Below are 23,035 nucleotides of genomic sequence, written 5' to 3'. Positions count from 1 at the left end.
CTTTAGAACTCATGCAGTACAGATAATTTTCATGCCAAAGTCACCTCTGCTATATGCCAATAAAGCTTCAACACAGAGCTTCTTATGTGGGATACAAATAGTCCACGATGAAGAATATAGCAATGCAGGATACTGGCAGTAGTTGTTGAAGGGTTTAATATTCCATTTTTTCAGAATAAAATAAATGTCACTTTCATCAGTGTGAATGACACAGATCAGACTGACAGAAAAAAGGCAACAATGTGGTTTTCTACATATTTATCCTGCCTTGACACAAAGTTCTTTAACCCTGTATCTTGGTAAGTTTTCACAATGAAGTATCAGAGTTAAACAGCTGTCAGCTTGTGTCACACAATAAACACTTGACATTCATTGAATTGCTACTACTTCAAAATGAGAATAATGTCTGATAATGGTTAGAAACCAGTTAGTCAATTACTGTCATAACCAATGGATCAAAACTCAGTTGACCTGAAAAACGTGGGCAACTGCAATTGCAGAAAACCATTAGGAAGGAAAAAGAAAATTAAAGAATATATGTCTAACATGAAACCCAGTTTGGTGTAGTGATTAAGGCATCAGGCTAGAAACCAGGAGGCTGTGAGTTCTAGTTCTGACTTAGGCACAAATTCAGCTGAGTGACCTTGGGCCACTTACTTTCTCTCAGTCCTAGGAAGGAGACAATGGAACACTACTTCTAACAAGAAAACTGCAGGGAATTGTCCAGGCAGCCTCTGAGAACTAGAAACAATTAAACAGAAGAAAAAAAATAATCTAAATTAACTTAATGTATTTATAGCTGATTAATAGTTCTTGAAATTTTATTTTATTTTTTAGAGGCCAAAGAATAATATAATTTATGCTATTTATCTTCACATGAGAAAAGTTGAGAAAAGTTGAGACAGATTTCTGAGCTGGAGCTCTCGTATCAGGAAGGGACACAGATAAATTGAGCCCTATAATAGTGTCAAGGGAAGAGGCATTGAGCTTTTATTGACAAATTTTACATAAAACTATGGATCGCCTAAGTAAAATATGCAATCTGTCATTACATTCAGCCCCTGTAGTTTGATGACATGAATACAGGTAGTCCTTGACTTATGACCCCAATGGAGCCCAGAATTTTCATTGGTAAGCAAGACAGTTGTTAAGTAAATTGTGTCTCATTTTACAACCTTTCTTTTGCCACAGCTGTTAAATGAATCACTCACTGCAGTTAAGTGAATCATGATTGTTAAGTGAATCTAGATTTCCCCATTGATTTTATTTTTATAACAGTGTAACTGTTATAACTACATGATAGTTGTCAAGTGCCCAATTTTTTATTACATGACCATGGGGATGCTGCAGTGGTTGCAAATGTGAAAACTACTTGTTTCTTTTTTCAGTGCTGCTATACGTTCGAATGGTCACTAAATGAATGGCTGTAAGTCAAGGACTTTAAGAAGGTTCACAAGGAAATCCAGGAAATTACGGACATGTCAATTTAACCTATGTTCCAGGTAAGATAAAATATACTCCAAATATTTTTTGGAGTATAAGACGCACCAAGATTTTGAAGAGGCAAATTAAAAAAAAAAGTTTTTACACTTTGCAGACAAACAGCCCATTTTTCGCAAAAATGCCCCCCCCCTTTTAAAAAGGGCATGAATAGCCTTTAGGAGGCTTTTAGAGTGCTCTGGGGCGGGGGGGGGGGGGCAATTGAGCAAAAAATGTCAAAAAGGGCATGCATTACCTTTAGGAGGCTTATAGAGTGCTCCTGGGGGCTGAGGGGCAAAATTGAGGGAAAAACGGTCCATTGTTTGCTCATTTCTGCCCTCCCCAGCCCCCAGGAGCACTCTATAAGCCTCCTAAAGGCTATGCACAGCCATTTTGGTGAAGGGGGCGGGGTTTCAGGAGGCAAAAATGCTGTATTCTGTGTACGAGACACACCCAGATTTTCAGCCTCTTTTATGAGGGAAAAAGGTGCGTCTTATAATCCAAAAGTACAGTATTTGGAGACACAGTCCTTGCTTATGGATACCCAATATAATTTCACTAAGGGAAGATCCTAATCTATTAAAGTTTTTCATAGTGTGAATAGACATGTGGGTAAGAATAAGTCAATAGACCCAATTTACTTAGATTTTCAAAAAGTCCAAGATCAAAGACTTAATAGTAAGTTTTAAAGCCATGAAATGAAAGGGGCAGTCTTCTTGTGGATAAGAAAGTGGTTATAGAATAGGAAACAAAGAATAGGACTAAGTGAGAATTTCTTACAATAATGGAAGGATATAACCAGCAGAGTGCCCCAGGGTTCTATTCTAGGACCACTGCTTTTTATCATACTTATAAATGTTTTGGAATCAGACATAACTAGTTGAATAGCCAAATTGCTGAGGACACTGAATTGTTCAAAATAGTAAAAACTATGAAGTACTACAAAGAGCTTTAGTATGATCTCTGCTCATTAGGGAATTGGGCATCAATATTCAAGTTGAGCCAATAAAAATGATGCACATTGGCGCCAAAAATCCTAAATATTCATACAAGCTAATGGGACCTAAGAGAGCAGTGACTGATGAGGAAATAAATCTTGGGATAATGGTAAACAATTCAATGAGGGTGTCGATACAGAACAGCCACTGTTAAAAAAAAAAAAAAGACCAGCAGCACGTTAGGGATAATAAGAAAAAGTATTCAAAATAGAGATACAAACTCCATAACAATTTGCTTTCACAAACTCGGGTTGTTTTAGTTTGAAATAGTAAAGTCAAAACATTAAATATCCTTAAATAATTGGTATCTTCTGTAAATCTGTCTAACTGAGAATAATGAGAAAGTATAAGCCGAAGTATAGTACTACATAGGAAACTTTTGTGTGAACAGATTCTATGTTTTAATTTTTTTGGCCTCTCAGGGCTTGTAAGGAGATGGTTTGTGATGCCATGATATACCAGAGAAAATAGTGAAGGTGCTAATTTTGCCCCACTAATTACTCTAACAGCCCCTTTATAACAGCTTGGCCTCATTTTTGAGGACTGCATTTAAAATGAGGACATATTCAAAAACTAGACAGTTGGTAAAAGAATAAAATCACAAGTTCAAAGTGGAATGAAAAATTAGATGGGAATGTACAGATGAGAGAATATCAGTTCAAGGCTTAATAAAAATAACTTCTCTGTGACATGAAACTATGGTGTGGAACAGATTTCTGCAACCTTTCCAGTTTTGGGGACTGGGGGGGGGAGGGGTCCACATGAGCAGCGGGCAAGCTAACATATACACAGCTTCATTTGAGTGAGCAGAGACTATGCATGCTTCCCCCCCCTTCTGCAGCCCAGCTCTGAATGGCTCAAGGCCCAGTAGTGGGCCACGGACTGGGGGTTAGGGACCCCAGGTGTGGAAAGTTAATGTAATTTTAAGTAACTTTGGAAATCACTTTCAAAATCCAGAACAATGCACTTCTCTATAGTCCCATAATCATATCCATGATTCAATTACAATATTTGATTCAATTCTGGTTCGAAACATTTCTTTAAAAAGAAAAAAAAGCAACCCTACTCAGATAACAAAAGGTAATGTGTAAATTTAGTCTTGTAAATGTTTCAAGGGAGGATATATAGAAAGCCCAAAAGTATTTAAAAGCAAAGAAGATCAGCTATCACAGGATGGAATAAAAGTAAGCCACTTAAAACTATCAAATTATAGCAAACATTATAAAAAAACCCTTAATATTTTCAAAAGAACACTACATTCCTCCAATGGACAAGAACAACTTAAAAAGAGAGAGTCCATTTTTTAAACATTGCTTTTTATATCATATGAACATGTTAAAATAGCAGCAGAGGAATACCTCTCCAGATCAACAATATAATGTTAAATGCTTTATCTCTCTGGGTTCATAGCTTTGCTCATATATCAAGTGGCCATATACTTACCTGTATGTACAAACATGTGCTTGACATAATTCTGTTTGGCTGTGAAAGTCTTGTTGCAGAGGGTACACTCATAAGGCTTTTTTTCACCCTGCCCACCTGCTGTGCTGTGGCCTGAAGAAGGAGCCAGAGGTTGTGGGGCTGGCAGTTGGGCAGTAAAAGTTGAAATCCCAGGCTGGGACACTGTCACAAATTGTGCCTGTTGGCCTAGAGGCTGGGGAAGGCTGAAAAGGAAAGGTTTAGGACCACTGCCAGCAGACTGTGTAGTAAAGAGTGCAGGCAAATAGGTGTTGCCAGCTGTGCCGATGACCTGTGTGTTGCTGGTCAGGGTCAATGGCATCCTCAGGTTGCTGGTGAGGGTTTCTGTCTGGCGTAAGTAGAGCTGTGTACTTGGCAATGATTGGGAAACAGTTGTAGTGATAGGCTGTAAAGTCCCCTTTTCAGTACTGTTACAAACAGTTATTAGTGCGCTGTCCCTTTCAACATCATTTCCTCTTTCTGGTGAAGAAGAGTTAGTATCTGTGTGCTGCTGCTGAATGCTTTCAGCAGAAACATCATTTTGTTCTGGTTGTGTAGGCTCTTGTTGACCTTCTCGACCTAGGCCAGTCATAAATTGCTGCTCCACAGAGTCAGGTTCAGTGCCAATGGAGGAACTGACTCCAGAATCAAAGCTTTCTCCCTTGGGCTCACTTTCAGCACCTTCTGCTTGATCAGTATCCTCAGTGCATTCTCCAGACTCATTATGCTCTAGGATTTGTACTCTCTGCTGTCCATAGTAGTCATAATCATCCTCCATCTCTTGCTTGATGTGAATATTGCCCACTAAAGTTTGGATCCGAACAGGACGTGGTTGCTTCCTGCAGTGTGTGGTTTCTGGAGTGGTGGAAAGATACCGCTCCACCTGCTGTGAACGCTCATGGATCCTTGTAATCCAGCTTGGATCTTCCATATGATGGTCTCTAGAAAGGCCTAGTGCTGTTTCATGATGGCTGACCACTGCTCCACTGTAGAATGAACGCTCACCACTGCCATTCTGCATAGAACATGCATACAAAGCTGAATAGATCCGGTCTACGCTGTGCTGTGAGTGACTTTGCAGATAACCAGACTCTGTATCACTGCTCTGTCCTGAAGTGGCTGATTCGGGAGTTCCTCGGGGTGTCTCTTGTGCAGAATCCTGAATCAAAGGGTAGATGTCACCCACATTCTGTGAGACAATCCGTGTGCATTCATCAATCACAGTTTTAATCTGCAGGATGCTGGCTGCTGTGAGGATTTGCAAGGCCTCTGATTGTGAGACCCGCAATACTCCACTGTACATGAAGTCAATGAGCTTTTGCACTGACTGGACTGACACCACAGAAGGAATTTCAATGTCACTGTAGCCCAGTAATAGCTTATCTTGGAAGAAGGGGCTGCCAGCCGCCAACACACAACGGTGGGCACGCAGCATGCTCCCGTGAATGCGGACTGTCACATCACAGAAGTGGCCACGGTTGCGTTGCTCGTTGAGGGTCTCGAGCACAGAATTGCTGAAGTTGTGGAGGTTGATGCTGTGAATGCGCTCTGTCATCCCCTTGCAACTGTTGTTACCTGCCATAGAAAAAGACATAAAGATAAATTGGTGTTTGAAATATGTATATGGATTTCTCTCCCTTCTCAACAAATGTAAATTTCATTGCTTTGAATCAGGATTTTGTGTCTTAGTTATTGAAAAAATACATTGCTTATTAAGCTTGGAGTCCTTTACCTCTCAAAATGTGTCAAGAATAATTTCATCCCAAATCTCTTTAAAAAAATGTATCCAATAATTTTTGTCATCCTTTCGCTCCTCTTAAATACAAGCATACAGAATGAAAAATGTGTAATTCTATATTGTCTAAATAACAAAAGTACCTGTTAGCAGTATTAAAACAAATTTTAATGCTGATTTAAATAATACTTTGTTCCTTTCCCATTTTGATACCATATCAATGTAATTAGTAATAAAGAAATTGTTTCAGTATCTTTAAATAAATAGTATTATAGCTCAACAATACTTTATTCTAGCTATTATTTAAAAAATTGATTATAGGTTCCTACTGAAGATCAATTAAACCCGTTACACATTTTTCATTAGCTTTAATTAGAATTCAAGGCCACTTTATGCTTTAGGAAATGTATTACTGTTATAATACACAGATTGTACAACGCATGAGAGACACTTTGCAAAAAGTATTGGCATGAATGAGACATCTGTCTTTAAGTGTTAAAGCACAAGGCTGTTTCAAAAGCTTTCTCAAGCTGCCAGGCCATGTATGTGCATGCAAATGTCACTTACGTAAGGACCACCAATGAAGTAAAGTGGTTTGCATGGACATCATGTTGAGACAGCCAAGGGTTTTTGAAGCTGTCATATACGGTCTTAATAAGGGTCTTTGTTTATGCTAATGTACTTTCATGGCATCTCTTTTAATGTTTTGTCCAATCCAGGTTAATATGTGAGAAAGGTACATACAGATTGAGTAGTGAAACTCAGTTGTCAAAAGACTAAGCACTTTTGAAGAAAAAAATTACCACCTGAAATTTAATTATTTTAAAAACCCAGCTCATTGGACACAAAATACATCAAGTATTTTTAGATTATTTGAAAAGAGTATTATTTCTGATCAAAATATTCAAAATTATTAACTGTCAGTCAGCTCAGGACTGATAGTAAGAAAATGACCAATAGTCTTAAACATTATAATTACAATATACAGATTCTTATTATTCTAATTGTCATCACAGAATAGTATGCATATATATGTGGAGATTTCTGACTCATTCTGTTCCCAGACCTGCCACTCTCATTTTAGTTAATATAGTGGGAAATGCTTCTGTGGAACTGAAGCAGCCTTTGTCAAACAGTTCTCTTCTGCCCAGTGCATTTAGCAATCGTAAAGGACCTCACATGTGAAGCTACTGTTAGAAGGGTTGGGAAAGCAGGTTGATTTAGAAATGGCACACAAATGAAAGAGTGTAAAAATGCAAAGGCTATTCTTATCCAAGTAGGCAATGAATGGGCAAGGAGCCTGAGGGAAAAATTGAACTTAACACTGATTGTTCACATGTACCAGTCTTTTTGAACTGTAGCAAGACAAGAGATTTTATCCAGGGTTTAAGAGTCTATAAAATGTTTTTGTTATTCTTTACAACTTATTAATAGTCTGGAATCTGCATGTACTATACCACACTGAAGACAAATATCACAATATGCCAGATTCTTTATGCTAAAGAACTAGGAGGTACTGAATTCTGAATGATGGAAGAGTTAATTGTACAGTTTGAATGAGTGAGCATGGAATGTAACTCAGAGCTACAGAGAATCTAGTCATTATAATTCCCAAGCACAATTAAGGTTGTGGTTTCAGAAACTTGTTAAGACAGAATGCTGGATTTTGATAAACTGGAGCCTAGATAAAAAGCTCACTAGTACCACTTCAAAACACTGACATTCTATGTTAGAAAGATACTATACTTCTATTTCAAAAGGGTTTTTTTTAACCTGATGCTTTGCATATACTGTATTTGGGACTAAGATTCCCAGTAGAATTTGCCAGCTGCCTTACTGATTGGGGTATGGTGGACTTATATTGCTGCACATCTGGAAGGTTAGTTTTTATTTGATTATGCAAATATAAGGAATCACATATGGTCTGCTTTTGCATTATTAACTTCCAGGAGTTATTATACATCAAGCTTGAGAAATTCTTCATGGTGCCTATAGGAACTTTTATTTTTTACAGTGTCTACTTAGGGTCAGATTTAACTGAATATATGTTTTCTGAGAAGTCTACAAACAAACAGACTGAATGCAGGTAGAGATTAAAATTCAAGGCTATCCAAAGCAGTAAGAAAAGTAAAGTGACTACATTCCTCTTTCTTACTCTGCTCTCCAGCTGCATTGTTTATGATGGTGTGCCTGATCTTGAGATGGAGTGTTCCCTCCCTTGAAGGAGCCTTATGCATCTTCTGAACCTATAAGACTTCTTCGCATCTTCAATTCATGCAGCCATGATATCCTGATTGCCTCTCCGTTCCTTCCAGTGAGTGGTTCCACTGAGAGAGGGGATTTGCTTGGTAGTCTCTCAGTTGCAGAGTATGTCAGAACTCATCTTTCCCTCCTATCTTTTAGCATTTGTATTAATTTATTAGGAGAGGACAACAATAGATTTGAAATATACTATCATCAATATGCTGAGGATAACCAAGTGTACATTATCAACAATGAAGGATAGACAGCCCTGTTGGGAAGAAGCTGAAAGCAAACAAGATGGAGCTACTGCTTGCTCGTTAAGGTTTTTATCTTAGTAAAGAAGTAGTAGTTCTTGTTCAGGAGCAGATCTGCAGTGATAGTTCCTCTGGATTCATGACTATTGCTGATTGGCAAATAAAATTAATGGGCAGGAAACCTTTATCCAGTTTCATCTGGTATACCAGTTGTAGGCCTACATTGAGTAAGATCTCATCACAAGGGCTTGTCATCACCAGCTCTTAGAATTACTGCAGTGGGGGACTACATTTAAAGATCACCAAGTTGGTTCTAAATGCAGTAGTGGTTAACCAGAACTAGGTGCCAACTGTACATTATATCTGTACTGTGAATCTTCAAAACTGCCAGAAAGGTTTTCAAAGTGCTGATTTAACTTGTTTCCTGTAATAAAATTGTCTGATATGAAAATCTCAAGAAAAAAAAAATTGCTTGCGATTCTCCACCTCCATGAAATCAATGGGATGATAAAAGGAAAAAGTATATCTCTGTCACAAGCTCCTGTACCAGAAAGTTTGATGTGATAATTGATGATCGTCTAGAAGAGTGGAATTCTTTTCACTTTAAATATGAAAAGATGCATCATACAATGTTTTTATATATTGCTTCAATTTATAATTGAATGTTTGATTTGTCTGACTTCACAATTGATTTTACTGTGGATGCTTTATTGTTGTGCCATGGATATTTTATGGGGTTTTAAAAATGTTTTTCTGAGAGTCTTATAATTACAGCAGTGTAGAAATCAAATAAATAAATAAATGTCAGTGCCTCTGGTTTACTGGAAACTACTGCATAATAAATATGTATAGAAATGCAGTCTTTGAAGATATATGTATATACACATTTACAACCTTTTGTGAATTGTAAATGATATTTCTCTGTCAGCAGAAAATCTGTGTTTTACCCATAAAGAAAATTGGTTGTTGAAGTCTACAGTCACCTTCCCACATAGGTAGCCTACATGATTATAGCCACAGCAGCCTATTTAAGTACAGACACATCATTGCAGGGAAGCCAAATGTATGCAATATTAGAGGGTAAACCATTTTAGAACCTAATAAAAAGATAGGAGCAATGAGATTTTATAATTTCTTTGCTGCTATGCAACTGGAATTATGCAAAGTAAAAAATGAAGTTATTATTAACTGGTCTAATCATGTATTTTATATTTGGGAATTTTTAAACTGTTGATTACTGAATAATTATTTTTAAGTTGGAATGTACAAGAAATTATAATCTTATGTACATCAACTAATTTAAACTTTCCATCAAGTGTAATACAGAATCCCTCCTATTCAGTGGTGAAATTCAATTTTTTTTTACTACTGGTTCTGTGGGCATGGCTTGGTAGGCGTAGCAGGTTAGGGTACTGCAAAATCTCCATTCCCTCTGCACTCTGGGGTCATTCAGAGGTGGTATTTGCCAGTTCTCTGTACTACTGAAAACCCTATCAGAATCTGCTGAATTTCACCCCTGCTCCTATTTCAAAATATTCTCGTGAAATAATGAACAGAATGCAAAAAAACAAGAATTCTTGAACATATATAAATAGTATTTATTTCAAAAGTATTTTAATCAGGACCACTCAAGGTTGTAGTTCTTATTGGATCTGAATTTATATATAATTTATGATGATTTTCCAAAACCAAAAAAAATGTGAGCATTTTCTTATTTTGAAATTTTAAAAACAATATGCACATCAATTTCAATTGGTGTATGATGATGTATGAGCCGAGGTGGCACAGTGGTTAAATGCAGCACTGCAGGCTACTGCTAGATCAGCAGTTCAGCGGTTCAAATCTCACCGGCTCAGGGTTGACTCAGCCTTCCATCCTTCCGAGGTGGGTAAAATGAGGACCCGGATTGTTGGGGGCAATATGCTGACTCTCTGCAAACCGCTTAGAGAGGGCTGAAAGCCCTATGAAGCGGTATATAAGTCTACTGCTATTGCTATTAATATATTTTACATAAATGGAAATTTTAAGTAGTTTTATTCTTATAAAGGGATTTTGTATACACATAAAAATTGCCACATGATGGCATCCTTTTTATTAAAAAAAAGCTTATGCTTATATTTCCTCTATGATTTCAGAAAATTGCTATTATGATTTACCTATTGGGGGGCCTCTCTTTTTCTGGGGTCCAATTTGCATGGCTATGCAACCTGAAGATGGAAATGGATTTCTACACCGTATTGAGTAAAAGGTGTTAAAATGTTTTATATGTAGATGGAAATATTGATTGTGCCAATTATATAGTTTTAAGATATACATATCGATTAGGACAAAAAGAAAGTGGGCTAATGAGATGTTGCTAAGTATTATTTACCATTAATTGGAGAAAAAAATGAAAAAAATGAAATAGTTTGTTGAGATCTTTTAGAGAACATTGTGTAGAAATAAGAACACATATGCTATGAAATTAAAGAAAACTTCCAACTTTTTATCTTGTTCTTGGATAACAACAAAGTTGTTTAGCAGAAAGCTTAACTTAATCCCTTTAGTACTGTACTAAAGTTTGGCATAAAGTTTTAGGAGAAAGAAGAAGAGGTCCCATCCTCTGAGCCACAAATAGCAGAATGTCAACTTCAGAAGATTTTTTAATAGAAGCCAAGGATTTTCGTGAACATATATTGTTTCATTTGAATTTTCAATGCTTTTCAAATTGAGAGATATTATATTATCTTACTGAGGTCTGTGAAGGTGAAACAAAGCATTACAAATCATATACGAGTAGAATTTTTTAATATTCCCTACTTTTCTATATTGTTTAAAATATATATGTTGGAAATAGTGCTTTTGATTCTATGAATGATTAAAGATTTATGTTATTTACTGAAAACTATTTAAGTGAGCAAGAATATAGTAATTGAGTTTCTGAAGTAGCACAGATTTAAGCTCTAAGAAACAAATTTTAAATATTTTTGCTAGTGCAAACTAATGTAACACTTTCACAGCTTTTTAAAAAAAATTACATATACTGTACTGTTCATAATAAAATATGTTCTAAATTAAATATTTTTCCTGAAGTGACTTTCTGATCATTTATAATGAGAGCTACTTTGCTGGTTCCAGAGAAGTGACTGAGTTAGATGATGTTTTTCATTAGAAGATTTTGAAATCTGTGAAATCCTTACCCTTTTTATATCAAAAACATTGAATCCAAAATAGTGTATTGCCAGATTGTTTACAGTTCTTGTAAGTGTAATATAGTTGCTCAGATTCAATATGCCTATGCACCAATAATATTCCTTTCTTATTTCTCCCTGATGATTCTAAACTTGTTAAAGGTTATTTTCTGTGACTAAAACTCCTTAGGTACAACTTCAATACAAATCTGAAATTAGTTACTTCCTCCCTTTCAATTAAATTCATAAAAAATATAAGACCCTATTTGGACCAATTTCAGCATACTTTATAGACTGATCCCTCTGATTTTTAAGAAAATATGATTGTAATATATTTACTACACCTAGTATTCAGATATATACTAGCAGTCCTCATAGAATTTATTTTGACATTCTATAATTACGTTTTAAACAATTGTATTCCTAATTTTCTTATGATTACTTTTAAACAGTACCCCAGATCTTGGAAGTTGGTCTTAATCTCTCTTTATTTTTGAAAATATTCATTTTTAAACCATTTCAGAGATGACAGAACACCGCTAATCATAAGGGAAAGTGAGATTTTACATACATACAACTCATTTGGCAGAATGAATTACTATAGATATACTATTACAAAAGATATCTAATAGTTCAAATAGCTGGCTAAAGTTTAAGATTTCTTGAAATTTAGTTTTAGTTCCCAGGGTTTTGAAATCAAGACGGGGGAAAGTAGCAATTAAATACAAGTGAAAGAATTTATGAATTCCACAGTTCACAATTGCAATCTATTTCTCATATCTAATAATGTGAATATGATTTATCTTCTGTTTAGTTCCTATCTAAATTTGTTCAAATCTTTTTTTCGTCCATTATATAATGGTAATAATTCCATACATCCTGAAGTAAGCACCATCAGTTTAGGAGATTCATGTCAAAATGACTTTACCTTCAGTACTGGAAAACAGCAACTAGACAACAACAACACAAATATGCATAGTAAATAAATAAATGAACAGGGCCTTCCCCAGTTGCTTCCATTAATTTTTGAAAATGCAATTCCATGTTAGTAATTGTGCAGACTGTAATGATCCAATTTTGTCCTCTTATATTACCACCGACACAATATTCTGCTACTTTCTGCTCCAAAGTGTAAAAATTTACTTCTTATAACCTTACTTTATCTACTAATTAGGTACATGTTTCAATGTTTTGAGAGGGTTTTGACACTGCAACAAATACCATGTCTCACTCAACTATCCGCAATGACACTATTGTACTTACAATCAGGTGACCCTGTGTATACGTGCAGGTTTCTTAGTGAATGGGATGAATGGATGAGATCTGGGCTCAGAGATGAGATAGCTTCAAAGTTCAGGCATGGAAGGCCTGACTTGGCAACGAAGGCACCCGTCTGCGTAATCTCATTCTCCTCAGACTTCGGTATTTCAGTTGTCTTGGGTTTCTTTCTAAAAGGAAACAGAGACCTTTGAAGGTAGCAGTTACCTACAGTATGCAGGAACGAGAATAACTGTGCATTATTGTTTGTTTTCCTTTCAGAACATGTTTTATTGTTTGAGGTTTTTCTAATCTGTTTTCAATGCTGGTTGTTAGTGCTTACAGGAGCTGTGTCTGCAAGCAGTCTGCCAGGGGGAAGGTGGTTTGTTTGCCCCTAGAACCAGGGGTGGGATTCTACTGGTTCGGCCCATTTCAGGCAAACTGATAGCTCCAAAGATCGCCTGAGAGCGAACCAGTTCACTCCAATCTTAAAGTAGGCCCGCCTGCCCACCCCTGGGCTATACCCACCTATATTTCCTTGTTTTTTAGCCCGGCTGATAGGCGCAGCAGTGGATTGCCGTGCCTCAGAAATGTTCGTGTGAATTATGCATGTGCGTGCAGCGCACATCAGGTACATTAAGCACATGCGCACTCAGAGAACCAGTTGTTAAACTGGGGGGACCCCACCTCTGCCTACAACCACTGGGCATTAGAGAGGCATGTATAATGGCAAATTTGATTCTTACAGTGCAATTAATTTTTTTGACCAATTCAGTTCATTGTGTTTTGGGGTTTTCATGGTAGAGGTAAATGAATAGAGTTGGTTAACCCATATATAACTAGATTTAAGATTCATCCTTGAATCGATAGACTTGATCAATTAACCCCTTTTCAATTACCCAGAACACTAATCATCTCTCCCACTGAATACTAGGGCTATATTCTAATGTTTGTTTTCTTATATAAGCTGGTCAGTTATGTAAAGTAAGGAAGAATTCTCTTGATATCTAACCTCTTTGGAAAAAGTATGGAATTCAGTTGGAGGGTAATAGTTTTGCTACCACCCATTCCTGTGAGACAAAACCAAAAGCAATTCCACAAACACAACAAATGAAGTGAGTTTAGGTCCCACTTGCTTAGTTAACAGCTGTCCTAGAGAGCTATAGTACCATATTCCTTCTCACATTCTCCCTTAGTCACACCCAGAAATTATTTCCACCCTACTCCTTACACTCAGATCTCAACAATAGAGCCTTGTAATTAAGGATGCCTCCAGTGTGGTGCCTGATGCCAACCACTGCCAAGCCTTATATAATAGCTGCGTATGGAACATTTATGATGTATGTCTGTGCTAGAAGATGAAGAGATTCTGCAGTCATCCACAAAAGACACTACAATTGTTCATGTATTTTCCAGAACTTTCAGAATATCTTCTTGAAATTGCTCTTGGGCCCAGTTCCTCATGCAAGCCCTCTTTGCATGATATCTTTCCTAACTTAGCATATTAACTACCCTTGCTTTCTATCTTTCCATGCCATGACAATAAGAGCTTTAATTTCCTCAGGGTAGCTGTAGCTACTGCTCTTCTTTAAACTGTCAAGATATATGGTTTTTTAGCCAGCTCACCTTTCCATGACTTGTTCTGGGAAGTCTCAAAACACTCCTAGAAATAATTTCTTCTATATAAGAAGCATGGGATGAGGAGTTATCATAGCTGCTGTTTTGCAATGCCATATCCATTTTTTTAAAAATGGAGATCAGTTTGTAGTACTTGGTGTGGTTATATCTGTAGCCATCACCATCAGCTCCCCTCCTATCATCTTAGCTCATCTCTCTCTTTGTACCAGAGTGTCTGCTGCAATTAAACAGATCATTCCGTGACTGCTTCTGCAGCTTTTGAAGATGTCATACCTACCAATTGTATAGGGCATTGCCAATGACTTTAACTGATATGTAGCATATGTAGGACATTAGCAAGTAAGAGAATGAGCATCTCTGTACCAGTTTCTAGATATCTGGTGGAATACTTGAAGTATAATGGCTTGCTTCTCTTAAATGATCTCTACTCTTGATTCTATACATTAGCGATTAGCAATCTGACACCCACACGCACAATTTGCCAGAAACTATCATAGCCTGCTGCATTTTAAAATGAAACATACACATACATGCTTATACTCCAAAACAAGATTAATATAATTTATAGAATAAAGGACACTATATGCTTCCCCTCCCTCCCACAGAAATAATATTTTTAAAATATTGGATAAACATATTTTGTAGCACACAAAAATACAGAAAAAAAAATCTATGCACTCAGAAAAAAAGCATCATATTTCCAGACAGCGGCATAGAGAAAGGAAAGTATATTATGAGGCCCTCAAATTAGGAGTAGCTATCCAAAATTATCTGTCAATGTGATATTCTGCATAAACCAAGTTATTCAATGACTGAGGTCCATCACTAATGGGTACTGCATTAAATCATTATTTAATGCAGTTAAACCACTGTTTTCCATATCTCAACTCTCTTCTGCTGTAATCTAGTTTCATCCTAAACTAATTTATTGTCTATGCTGAAAAGTGAGTTATTGTACGAGACTCTTAAAACAATATAATTCTGAATGGGACCTGTGCCATTTCAAAGCCAATATTAAAATCATTTTATAGTTTTCAAGAAATCAGGGCAAACTTTCTGGAAAGTCATGTCTTGTTCAAGCTCTAAATATTCCAAGCTGGTATTTCAAGTTTAGGATGGTTTGCATGCTTCACAAAAATTATACTGTTTAGAATGGACAATGAAGCTAATGACCTCAATATGTTGACTTTATAAACACTAATATATTAGTGGACAGAGAATCTTAAAAAGTGGACAAAAGTTAAAATAGATCACTTGTGTACAGAGAAGTAAAAAAATAGTTTTGAGAAAAGAGAACTCTTTTAGAGCTATTTAGCATTCCTTTGAGTTGTACACATAAGCAAATACACATTATATGAAGTACTGCATTTAACATTAAAATAAGATGGAATTGTACAAACAAAATCTGGACTTTATTATAAAAAAATAACATATTCAATAAAACAACAAATCTTTTTTTTTAAATTTCCTACCTCTCTTCCGCCTCCCCCAAAGATTTTTCGTAGGAAAAAAAAAGATTTACAAAGCAATTCTGTACCCTCATGGAATCAGAAATGAAGAAATAGGCAGAAAAACACATTATAGCATAACAAAGGGCAAGCCACTTTGCTATTAATCAAGAACATTGTCTCCAGTTATATAAAAGAATTATATAAGCTTGGTATGGTATGAAAAAACACAGCACATGTTCTTGTGAAACCATGGTGGCTGACACTTATAAAACATAGCCTCTAGAGGGCAGCAGGCGACCAGCTGGTGTCAAATTACATTAATTTCAGAACTTCAGATTTTTGCTCCTAGTTATTATGTTGGTTTACTAAAAAACCTTTAAAGAATCTTTGCCATTAAGTATTAAAATTACACAATTCAATGATATTTTTGCTCAGTTAGTAAATGAAAACTGAACTGAAACAAATTGACAGATATGAATCTCTTTTCCTCTTTCCTTTCTTTAAAAATCATGGTATGCAAGAATCTACAGGGTAAATAAATATGTTGATTGACCATACCTAAAAACAATTAACAAACCCACGATTACAGGATCACTAGGCAATATTGAAACCTGCCATAATCAAATTATTTTTGAATTCTAATTCATTACTTTTTTGAAGCTAAAATGTTTTCTTTCTTAAAGTGTTAAGAAAATATTATAAAGGTTATGTACCAAACAAAGTATATCAATTTCCTACCTTTTTATGTCACTGGCATCTTAAAGATTATGAAATGTATTCTCGTAACAATTTTGGTTATGGAATACAACCTACTTAAGAATATGTATAAAACTGCAACTTTTCCCATAAAAGTTTACCATACAATTAAGGTAAAGGTGAAGTTTTTCCCTGTTCAGTCAGGTCAGTGGTCATATTTTATTTCCTAACTGAGGGAGCAAAGATCCTTCTGTGGTCATGTAGCTGGCATGACAACAACCCAAGGAATGCTGTTACCTTCCCACTGAAGTTGTACCTATTTAACTACTTGCATTTGTGTACTTTTGAACTGTTGGGTTGGCAGGAGCTGGGGCAAGAACAGGAGCTCATCCTATTGCAGGTGCTTAGGTCTTAAACTGCTAGCCTTTCGGTCCAGAAGCCCAGCATCTTAACCACTAGGTCACCGTGTCCCTACCACACAATAAAATATTACCAAACTATAAATTATTTCTTGCAACTAAAAGGAAATTTACCTTGTGAGCAACTTCTGTTCTCTTCTTAAAAAGCAGTCTTGCTAGTAAGCAATGAGGTGACGGTATGCAAAAAACCCAGATCTATGGGGACAGCAAGGGATTCATGCCAAAGTATCTGGCAAAATCTATAGCCCACCATAATTGAAAACTCACCACAGTCAAAGGCCCTGTGGCCCTATATAAAGGCGGTCAAGAGCTCTTTCCCCAGTGTATTTATTCAATTTTATATTGTGTTCTTTAAGTTTGTTGCTGTTTGTTAAGTGACCCAGGCACTTTGGTTAGGTTGGATAGGTATATAAAACGCTAGCTAGCTAGTTATAAATAAATAGTTAATGCTTGAACTTTATAACAAGATTATTTTAGTGTTAGCTTCCAAATTACTTTCTACAGCTTACATATTAATAAGCATGTTCCTCAAATATTTGTAAAAATCAATGTTCTTATATTTATTAATTTTAATTAGACTAAAAGGCTACACTCATGATTAAAGCAATCTTTTCTTTTCAGTTTTGAGTTGCTGTTGTAGCAAAATCCCATGAAAACTATAATTTTTCATTTAAAAAAATGGATGCATTACTTTTTCAGTCTTTCCTCACCCTGTCACTCTATAAAGTAGCATATACTTTTATGGATCAAGTATTAGAATAAAATCTGGGGTCTCGTAATCTAGAGATATGGTTGGCAGAATCTAGGAGAGTTGGCCTTTTCTGCTATTGCCCCTACACTGTGGAATCTTCTTTCTCTCGAGCTGAGCATGTTGTCATCACTTCTAAGCTGCCAAAGATTATGCCTGGTGAAGCCAGGGAACTGGTAAGAGCCCAGGTGGTGCAGTGGTTAGAGTGCTGTACTGCAGCCACTTCAGCTGACTGTTATCTGCAGTTTGGCGGTTCAAATCTCACCGGCTCAGGGTTGACTCAGCCTTCCATCCTTCCAAGGTGGGTAAAATGAGGACCCAGACTGTGGGGGCGATATGCTGACTCTGTAAACCGCTTAGAGAGGGCTGAAAGCCCTATGAAGCAGTATATAAGTCTAACTGCTATTGCTATTGGTAAACTGTTGAGGTGGCTCCATCATTATTAACATCAGGGGTGGGATTCAGACAGTTCGCACCGGTTCAGGCGAACAGGATGTTAATTTTGCATCCTGTTCACCGAACTGGTTGTTGCAAGTCACCACACAGCCCATTCATCATGCCAGGCAAGTGCAGGGCTCATGCAGAGGCTCTAGGAGGGTGAAAAAGGGGCTTTCTGGAAGTCTGGAAACAGGCCTGTTTCCAGCCTACGGAGCCTGGGGGACGCCGTTTTCGCCCTCCCAGAGGCTTGAGGAAAACTTCTGGAGTCTGGGGAAGATGAAAACCATGCCTCCTCCACCATGGTGCAGGAGGCCGAGTAGGTCACTCCCACCCAGCAACCAGGCAGAGAACCGGTTGCTAACATTTTTCAATCCCACCCGATTAACATCCCTTCAGCTATTATTTATAGCTATAGCTATTATTTTTTAGCTGTTTCTATAGTTTAATATCCAACTCTACCCCAAATTAAGGGATTACAGTTTGTAAAAAGGGAGTTATTTGTTGTTATTGGTAATCATTTTAGCTATGTATTATTTTAATTTTGTTGTACGCTGCCCAGAATTGCTTGCTTGTGAGATGTGAATTAGATAATAAATAAAATATTTGAAAGGTAATTTTTTTATTTCAAGAATGTTATTTCTAACTTGATCAGCTATTAGTATATCCATTTCTTGGATATCTATATGTATTGCTTATAAAGCAAAGTATTATTTTAGATGTGGAACAGAATCTAATGGGCACAATCACACAATGTATGCTCCAGATAATGTAATTATTTGTAAAGATTGGGTATAATCTGATTCTAAATCTCAATATAGCAGAAAATAATGAGTGAGTCAACTCATTGTTTTCCTTTTTTACTTAGAATCGTGATAATTTCAAAACAGATCTTTACACACAAGCAAGATAGGCAAAGTATGTAAAGCATAGCTTTTAAAATGTTTTTATCAGTAGCATCCATAACTTTGTGGATATGTGACAATGGGAAACACAACAGACTGGGCAAATTCTGCTAACCATGGCTACCAAACATCCAAAAAATCTGCTAAGCTATTCCACTTTCTTTACATAGATGATCTAAAGATGAATGTAAAAAAACATCAGTTGAAATAGAAGCACTGCTCAACATTGTCATTTGTACAGCCTAGATATTGCAATGGAGTTTGGACTTGAAAAATTAGTCACTCTTCACCATCAATAGAAATAGAAAACTGAAGGAATCAAGATGCCCAATGGAAATAACTTCCAGAGTTTGAATGAAGATGATCACTATAAATACCTTCAAGCTGGCAACATCAAGCATACTGAAGACAATAATAAGGTTAGAAATGAATACATCATGAAAGTGAAAAAGAAAACCCAAGCTCAGTGAGGAAATACTGCAAAGAGAATTAACTGCTAAGCCACTTTAGTCATTGGATACACAGCTGGAAGAATTGCCTGAACTCAAAACTCTACTTAAGAAAATATGTGAGTGTGGAGTGTTGCAAATTATGTCAGAAAGTTGAAGAAAATAAATAGCAATGGAAGACTATCTGAAGGACAGTGAAGAAAATGCACTGAAGCTAATTTAACATAAAGGCTTATTGAGTACTGGAGAGATCAAACAGTTCTCTCCAAATATTTGCTATTTAAGTATAAACTGGAATTGTTCACTCCATTTTCTCTATCCCACATCTTAATGTCTTTCAGACATTAATTTTCAGATCTGCCATATTCCTTATTGTATCACACAATCTTAAGATCTAGTGCAAATATTTTGGGTTCTTAGCTAATAACAAAACATCATCCCTGCCTAGAGATAATGATGACTGTGAAAAATCTTTATTTTTATAACCATTGCAATATTTATATCAAATTACAGCTCCAAAATTCTGAAGAGTCATAGCCTTAACTTGCTTTAATGTGGTCCTAGCAACAATCCTGGAGAGGACTTTTTTTAAAAACAAAAAACCTTACATTTCTAGATTTTACCCTTGTGGACGTGGAATCAAGTCAACCCCATGAACTCCATGTTTTATATTGGTATTCAGAATCATAATAAAGACTATCCAAGAAATACAGCATCATTTGCAATATCAACAAACACATCTCTAACATAACCACATTATCAACTCCTAGTTTCATGAACTCCCTGCAACAACCTAAATACATATCTTCCTCCACATAATTTTTTACTCATAATTACACCTATACTTTCATTTTCATGTATGTTCATCAGCTCTACTTTAAAAGACCAGACTACCTTCATTCAGATATCTAACATATATAAATCTATCTATATGTGTTTATTAAAAGTCAACATTGACTTGATGGTACAAGATTAATTGTTTTCTATATTCTACCAATTATACAGTACATTAACTGCCTCTTTTTAATCTGGGTTGGTAAACAAGGAATGCTGGAGAAAATACATACCTATTTTGTCAGTCAAATTTACAATTATCTTAGCTAATTGTTGGATGAATAATTTAGTGCATAAAATTGCTTGCCATTGTTGATCTGGAACTCCAAAATTTAGAGTTATTTTCAAGTTGAATTATTTTATCGATTATTGTCTGCCCTAGTTATTGAAATGCTAAAATATGTGCATTAACATATTCATAGAAAGACATGGGTTCCATTCATGATGTTTTGGAATACTAACACATTAAGATTTGTATGTTTTATTTTACAGATTTAGGTTATATATGTTGCTTTATTGACTCCAATGATACTATTAGTAAAGTCCTTACACAGAGGGAAAAGGTCCTCAGACAACCCAATTTATATTTTCTGAGAATTAGACAATGTTATGTGAATGATCGTTTGTTGTTCCTAATCATACAAATGTTTATTAAATTGATGGCCTTTACATTACACCAATTGATCATTAAGCCTGCCTTGTACATAATTTAATATTGGCTTTTCAGCTGACCTGAAATGCCAAAACCAACTTTACTGAACAGCAGAAATCTCATAAAATGCAACTGAAACAACTATGGCAACTTTGTTTCTATGTTCTTTGGTAATGCTGTGAAAATAAAAGATCAGGCACCACCGACAGATTTTTATGTGATTTACAATAAATGTTCAATTCTTTGTCATTTTCTTCTAAAACTTTCTTATTCATTTCAGACATTACTCTTGATCACCACTAAAGTATCAGTAATATTTTATATGAAACCCAAAATTATGATTGGATCAAATGACCCAACTTTTGATACATATGCTGGCTTCTAGATTCTTACAAGGTTCTGAGACTTTATTTTTGTAATATTATGTTGAGTTTACAAAATTAACTTACAGTGGTTTATGAATATCACTCTTCAGGTAAATCACTCCAAGCTTTGGACTTAGTGCAGACATTCATTGAGGCAGGGAAAGGGGAAAAGTTGTGCCTGCACTGAAAAGAAACAAGATGAAATATGAGGGAATTATTCATAAATTATCTGGAGAAAAGATGAACAGTTAGCAAAGGATTTCAAATCATTTTGATAGCAAAGTGCCAAAGAAATAATATCTTCCAAAATCAGTCTTCCACACTAAGTAATTCAACATGAGCTGATCAATAATGCACTAATGGTATATTTGGCTATGACAGAACACTAAATTAAGGGATCATAATGGGAAAAAAGCAAATTCAAACCTGGATATTAACTTAATAATGTTTTTCAATAATAATTGCAAACACAAAAAAGAAATTTCCTAATACAAGTATAATTTTATATATTGTCACTTAGAATTCTTCTCATTGCTCCCTCTTAAATAAACAAAATAATAAGTTGAGACATTTTCACTGTGATCAAATGCTACAGATAATAAAAATTTAAAAAATAATTTAAATATTTTTATTAAAAAATAGATAATGCAAAGAACTGTAAGTGTATGAAGAAGTAACAGAATTTATCAATTGAATATTATTTTATATGTGTGAACTGGATCAGGTCTCTTTAGATCTATTGTCATTCCTGTTATGAAAATAATTATTCATTCTGTATTTTATCCATTCAGTGAAGAAATTTTAGATTGAATATAAGGAACTTTGTATTCATTTTTTTAAATGTATTTGAATGTTCTTTCGATATCATTTCCAGGTATTGGTAATTCCTGTTAAGAACCAAGGAGGCCAAGAAGACTCCAGTAGGAGAATGCCATTTGGCTTAACAATATCATTTTTTTGGTACTCAGGGATGCTGTCATTTGTACAATAAAACTATAGTGGCTATAGATAGGTGTATTTTCTATGAATATCATTAATTGGTTTCAACTGTCTTTAACATGGCAGTGCCTAATCACTTACAGCATTAATAAATAATAATGCACAATACTGTCAGAAAAAAAACCCAATAGTTCAGGACTCCAAGTGACACTAAAATACATACACCAACTAAAAATGTAAATAGAAGGCATTTTGTGAGACATCCATTGTTTTTTTTCTTCTTCTTTCCCTTCTGGCAGCAAAAGCTAACCTGCCATCAGCTCTTGGAGGAGAACAGGACATAGGTCTACCAAATTAGACAAACTAAAGAACTCATCTTCTTGCACATAAGGAAGGACAGTTGATGAAATTCTACCTATTTTGTTAAGAAGGATTAAAAAGCATTTGTTTTATTCCAGGAAGGAATTTAAAAACAAACACAACACATGTTCACATATGTGTTTATTTCAGTGTTAGTTTTTTTTTCCACTTAAGGAAGGCCCTTCATTTTCTTATATAACATTGAGGCCCTCGAAGAGGCAGTTTCAATTGTTTACTTTGGCTTACACATGGGGTGGGCTTGCAAAGGAATAAAGCTAGCAAAAACATTTTTTGGACTCTTATAAAGGCTGGTTAATGGCCTTTCTGCATAACTCCTCATACAAATACTTTGATACTTCTATTTCCCCTTTCCATAAATTGGATGGTGACCCTTCTTTGCTTATTGGCCTCCTTTTCTGAGCTGCTCATTAATCAGACCCACTTGTATGATATGGTCTGTCATATCATATTACCTACCATGCACATAAGCATAAGGTGCATTAGCCCTGAGACCACAGTATATATTGCATGCTGGAAGGTGTCTAAATT

The 23,035-nt window shown here is 35.7% G+C and overlaps 1 protein-coding gene across 3 annotated transcripts in view; it reads right to left on the bottom strand.

The window, feature by feature from the left end:
• Positions 1 to 23,035, bottom strand: part of ZBTB20 (zinc finger and BTB domain containing 20) — a 501,160-nt gene that overhangs the window by 9,013 nt on the left and 469,112 nt on the right. For 2 of the 3 annotated variants that reach the window (XM_032219991.1, XM_032219992.1), the window contains 3 exons: positions 21,272 to 21,370; positions 12,602 to 12,786; positions 3,921 to 5,510 (listed from right to left, as the gene is read on the bottom strand). In XM_032219991.1, the coding sequence (XP_032075882.1) occupies positions 3,921 to 5,510; positions 12,602 to 12,786; positions 21,272 to 21,333 (1,837 nt within the window). In that variant the 5' untranslated portion in view covers positions 21,334 to 21,370. Of the gene's footprint in view, positions 1 to 3,920; positions 5,511 to 12,601; positions 12,787 to 21,271; positions 21,371 to 23,035 lie in introns of those variants that run through there. The other variant, XR_004255641.1, reaches the window with a different exon arrangement.

Source organism: Thamnophis elegans, chromosome 6 (assembly GCF_009769535.1).
Source record: "Thamnophis elegans isolate rThaEle1 chromosome 6, rThaEle1.pri, whole genome shotgun sequence".
Lineage (NCBI taxonomy): Eukaryota > Metazoa > Chordata > Lepidosauria > Squamata > Colubridae > Thamnophis > Thamnophis elegans.
The sequence above is the reverse complement of the archived record's forward strand: the minus strand, read 5'-3'. Positions and strand labels throughout refer to the sequence as shown.